This window comes from Acanthisitta chloris, unplaced genomic scaffold (assembly GCF_000695815.1).
Source record: "Acanthisitta chloris isolate BGI_N310 unplaced genomic scaffold, ASM69581v1 scaffold44002, whole genome shotgun sequence".
NCBI classification, from domain to species: Eukaryota; Metazoa; Chordata; class Aves; order Passeriformes; family Acanthisittidae; genus Acanthisitta; species Acanthisitta chloris.
Window position 1 is genome coordinate 1 of NW_008662956.1, and position 5,513 is coordinate 5,513.

A 5,513-nucleotide genomic window follows, 5' to 3' on the forward strand; every position below is an offset into this window, starting at 1 on the left:
CCTGTGCTGCTGGAAGCAAAAAGCGATTTGTTGCCGCCAGCCCCTCCTTCCAGCCCCCGGAATGACTGGCAACTCCAACTCTCCCGGCTCCCGTTGGGAAGTGAAGATCCGGGCGTGCGTTTCCCTGGCGCCGCGGGTAGTGTCCGGAGGGTTAGGTTTGCCCGCGCTCAGGAGCTCGTGGGCACAATCTTCGCTGGGAATTTTGTCCGGAGTTAACAGCCTAATGTGTACCTTATTGCTTCTCTTCCCTACGTAAACATTTTAGCAATATAAGCTACTCTCTCTATTTTTTCTGCGGTTTTTGTGTCTTAAGAAGTTTTGATTTGAAGCTCGATTTTTTTTTTTTTAAATTGTGGGAGTAGGAAACAGGTGAGGAAAAGCAGTGGATGTTCACGTGGACCGTGTGAACTACATGAGCACATGAAGAGCTTGTAGCATTGTATAGTGTAAGTCAACTAAGTAATAAGCTAAAAGCTCACGATAGGAAGCCTGTATGTAGGCAAAGGTGGGTGAAACCTCTCTACATATCTTTATGAACTCCCTATCGTTCTTCTCCTTGAATCCAAAAGTAGGGCCCTAACAACATGTCACAGTTCCTCTCTGTTTAAAGCTGTTAGCACCTAAACATGTCGATACCAAACTGCCTCTAAAACTACCTTCTAAAATCGTCTTAAGAGGTTTCTGATCTATATCATTACACCTCTGAAGCATTTAAATGGAGTAAAAGTTAATGCACATGATTGATGGAATTACTTGAAATAAACACATGAAGAAAAAATCTGAAATATTTTATGCATATTAATGATCTTAATAGTAATTTTGTAGTTGAGTTGCTAAGACGTCTCACAGCCTGTGGTGGTCTGAAATGCTGCTTGGGTGATGTGTCTCATCTGGTGCCTTCGCTGCCAGCTTGCTTTTACAGAATTTGAGATGAGGCTATTATGTAACTTTAATATACATGGAATAATAAAATAAAGTCCTGAAAGATTTCAGTGTTGCTTTTTGCTATTAAGAGACAAAAAGCTTATCTGGAGCAGCTTGAACAGATGTGAGTTTTGTTGTTCTTTAATAACATGTCTTGAAGTACTCTTAATGTGTTAATACGCCGTCCTGTATCCAACTAAAAGAAGTCTTGAAAAATGCATGGTTCCCTTAAAATTCTCTATGTGACATTTCTCTGCCCTTTAACCAACATGTGTCACATACACTTTCTCAGGATTACAAATGCAAGTTGAAGAAGTTTTACATTTAATAGTTTTTCCTTCCTTCCCCCCCTCATTTTAAGGCAGTTTTTCCTCTTTCTTCCTGGTACTGTTGTCATAATGGTGTGCAGTGTCAGGGGGAAGCAATTAAGAAAAACACCCTTCCACATGCTTTGAGTAAACAGAAGTAGTGGTAAAGGTACACAAGAAAAGGCCTGTAGCATTCTGACTGAAGACTGAATATTGCTTATTTTTAACTCCAGCTGTTCCCTTAGGAAGTTTCTTGTTTTGGAGCACTGAAGTGCCAATGGCTTTAGCAAATGATTTTAGTGTATGTTTCAGAAAACTCTGTAATTTACTGGTACAAGCATTTGCATTAACTCAGGCAGGAGAGAGTCAGTACCGAGTGCTGTTTGCAGATCCTGTCCTTAATTAGGAAGACACTAACTGAATTTGTAGTGAGGTGCCATCCTTTAGGCCTGGCTTAGAATGTCTCTGATATGTATATTCTCTTGGATCATTGATTGTTTTCTTCAGAAATAGCTGCCATGTAACATTAGTAGAGTTCAGAAGATAATTTCTGTGTTTCTGTGTATGTTTCCCCCTCCTTGTCTGCTCCTGGATGTTGTTTTTCCGGGGGTTTCTTTTTGACAAATGAGTCTTGGGATACAGAAAGAGCTGTGTTTAAGTTACTAGAGTGTTAGCTAGTGAATTCCAAAACTGTAGTTTAGGTGAGGTGAATTTGTAGAAAGATGAGGTCTGGCAACAGATTTCAAAAGGCAAATGTCCATCTCACCACAGACAGTAACTTAATTGATGTTCTGAAGGACATCAGGAGGTATTTGCTAAACACTGTAAAAAACCTCATTGTTAAGCCAGTTTCAGTGTCTATGGAGCATAATACAAGGGAGTGCATAACATCAAGACCTAGTTTTATAATTTTTGAAGTTATTATTTGAAAAAATTAGAGTTAATTGAAATGCTTCTTTTTAGAAGAAACACTGTGTGTAATTATTTTAATGCTCTGCTGTAGACTTACTTTGTGCTGTTTCAGTCAATGCTGTTTAACATGTGTGGAGTTTACCCCTCTTTTCGAAGCTGAGAGTTTGCTGTATACTATCAGAAAGCTGCACTGAAATTACACTTCCTTGATTTACCCTGTTCCTCAGTAGTGTTCCCTATATTGCATAAATACTGTGAATGCATAAGAACAGCTTTTGATTTTCTAACGTGTGTACACTGGCAGAAGGGAATTGCTGTCGGGGGAGTCAGTCAGCTCTGACTGTGGTTTAGTTAGCTGGTCAGCGTCAGCCCTTGAAATAAATTTTGATCTTTGGAGCACAACTGTTTTCTGCCGTTTGAAAATGCTTGTAAAAGGGCTGTGGTTAGGCATTGGAGTGGAGCAGCAAGTGAGAGAGGTGCTGGTTCACAAGATACATGAACAGGCGGCGCTGCTGTGTGCTATTAACAGATATTGTCAGCACTGACTCTGAAGGTGTAAGCATTGATTACACCCACATGTTTTGTGTTGTCAGTGCCTTTGCTGTGTCTTCCTTCCGGAGTATTTCTTTCTGCAGTCGTAGCTGTCTGTCAGGAAGTGTATCTGCTGCTGTAACTTAGTTAAGTTGTACATTTTTAGTTCTCCCAAAGGTAGATAATTAAATGCCAGTTAGTTTCTATCAGAAAAAGTCTGTCAGCTTAACATGAGGTGAAAGACTGCAGTGAGTTGATACTACTGATCTTTTTGTTTTTTTCAGGGCTGAGGATGCTGAGGCGTCCGAGAAAAGTGTAAATGAAGAAAATGGGGAAGTATCAGAGGCAGATCAACCTCAGAACAAGCACAGCCGACACAAAAAAAAGAAACACAAACACCGAAGTAAACATAAGAAACATAAACATTCTTCAGAAGAAGACAAGGACAAAAAACATAAACACAGACACAAACATAAGAAACATAAATGGAAAGAGGTGGCTGATGCCTCTGACAAAGAAGATGGACCAGCTAAAAGAACTAAAATTGATTTTTTAGCTCCTCTGGAAGACTTGGAGAAACAAAGAGCGTTATTGAAAGCTGAACTTGAAAATGAATTAATGGAAGGAAAAGTCCAGTCTGGGATGGGATTAATATTACAAGGTTATGAATCAGGATCTGAAGAAGAGGGGGAGATAAATGAAAAAGCACGAAATGGAACGAGACCTACAGCCAAGACAAACACTAAGGGGAAATTAGAACCTGTGGACAATAAAACTAGTTCCAAGAAAGCAAGTAAGAGTGAATCAAAAGAAAGGACTAGGCACAGGTCTGACAAAAAGAAAAGCAAGGCAGGAGTTGATGGAGTCAAGGAGAAGACAACTAGAAGCAAGTCAAAAGAAAGGAGGAAATCCAAAAGTCCTTATAAAAGAAGTAAGTCTCAAGATCAGACAAGGAAATCGAGGTCTCCGATGCTTAAAAGGAGATCTCAGGAGAAAAACAGAAAGTCTAAATCTCCTGCGGAGGATAGGAATAAGACTGATGATAAAAGTAAATCAAGAGATCGCAGAAAGTCTCCAGTTGTAAATGAAAACAAAAGCAGAGATCGTGGCAGAAAATCTAAATCTCCAGCAGAACTAAGAAGCAAATCCAAAGATAGAAGATCACGGTCCAAAGATAGAAAACCTAGGAGATCAGAGACTGACAAAGAAAAAAAGCCAATTAAATCTCCTTCTAAAGATGCTTCTTCAGGGAAAGAAAACAGGTCCCCTAGACGGCCTGGCCGTAGCCCAAAAGGAAGAAGCTTATCTCCCAAACAACGGGAAAAGTCAAGGAGAAGCAGATCCCCTCTCTTCAATGATCGTAGGTCTAAACAGAGTAAATCCCCCTCTCGAACTCGGTCTCCTGTTAGAAGAGTGAGGAGTAGATCTGCAGAAAGGAAAAGAAGAGAATCAGAAAGGAGGCGCCTTTCTTCTCCCAGGTAACTTAAAGATGTCATGAACCATTGCAAAAGTGCATTATGTTGTTAAAGTATTATGTTATTAGAATAACAGTTTGTTGGTTTAGTCTATTGAAAAGGGTAATCAAATTGTGTGTTGTATCATGAGGTTACTTTGTAGGTGTTCAGTTTTTAAAAAATACTCCTCCCAGCTGTCAGTATTGAAGTGCTGAGTTACTGCTGCTCACACCATTACTGGGAACAAATTTTGTAACTCGATGTTCTCCTTTTTAGCACTCGGCTGGATTTAGAATCTGGCTCCTAATTTATTTTTCTGTTAATAGTTCTATTGCTTTCAGGAATTTCTGTGGACTGAGAGTCCTCTCTACTGTTACATAGTAGTGTTGGCTAGAAGTGGGTAATTAACCCCTGTTTTCCCTCAAAACAAAACCTGTACCGATACAGTCAGTATTTCTGAATGTAAGCAAGTCTTTTATATCAGGATGTCCTTCTTTCAGACTTTTTATTTTTTAAAAAAATATTGTGTATTTTTCATTTGCAAGAGGGATGGTAGTCTTGCTTTGTTAATGGAGTGTTGTATATAATTACCTTATTTTGCATACACTTAATGGAGAAAGATGGAAATCTCTGTAATATATTGGTTTAGTCTTTGCATTTTTTTTAAGAAGACAATTTAGCCAGTGAAAGCAGTTAGCTTGAAATTGCTCTGAAAGCTAATAATGCTTGTATGGTAAGTTTCTGCAAAGAGAACTATACTAATTGTCTGCATTTTTGGAAGGTAATTCATGAGCTGTAAGAAGTTCAAGAGGCAGAAGAGTTCAGCATTGGATAATGAATAATTTTAAGCTGTAAATCATGGGGTTTAGCTTTACCCCAGTCTGAGAATTAAGAACAAAGATCTATGAATTTAAAACCAGAATTGGAACCACAAAGATCTAGCTCAGCAAATAAGCCCCTAGTAAATGTGAAAGTCTTTCTGCCTGCATCACTGAAGGTTATTCTGGTTTCAAGTATGGGATATCTTCAGGGACTTTGGAGAATATCCCCAGAGGTGTCAGCCAGATTAAGCAAGGATTGTAAACACTGGCAGTTTATGTGGCTACTGTCTGGTCAATCAGGAATGTATCAGCACAAACACCGAGGCTTTTTGGCATAGTATTTGTCTTTTCTTCTCCTGCACCTTGCATCTTTCAGTTTTCATTTTTCATGACAGCTTGCATTGCAGCCACTTTAAGTTGATTGACTAGACACTTATTTCAAGTGATGCATGTGTCTGGAATTTTGCTGTCAAACTCATACTTCTGTAACTCAATGGTGAGCAGCATGTGAGTGGGGGACTACTTAGAAATGTTTTGTACTGGAAGTGATTGCCGAGCAGCAG

General features: G+C 39.2%; 1 protein-coding gene across 1 annotated transcript in view; it reads left to right on the forward strand.

The window, feature by feature from the left end:
- The first annotated feature begins 61 nt into the window (after positions 1–61).
- Positions 62–5,513, forward strand: part of PRPF4B (pre-mRNA processing factor 4B) — a 20,995-nt gene continuing 15,543 nt past the window's right edge. The window contains exons 1-2 of the mRNA XM_009070788.1: positions 62–150; positions 2,960–4,153. Coding sequence (XP_009069036.1) covers positions 62–150; positions 2,960–4,153 — 1,283 coding nt within the window. The remainder of the gene's footprint in view (positions 151–2,959; positions 4,154–5,513) is intronic.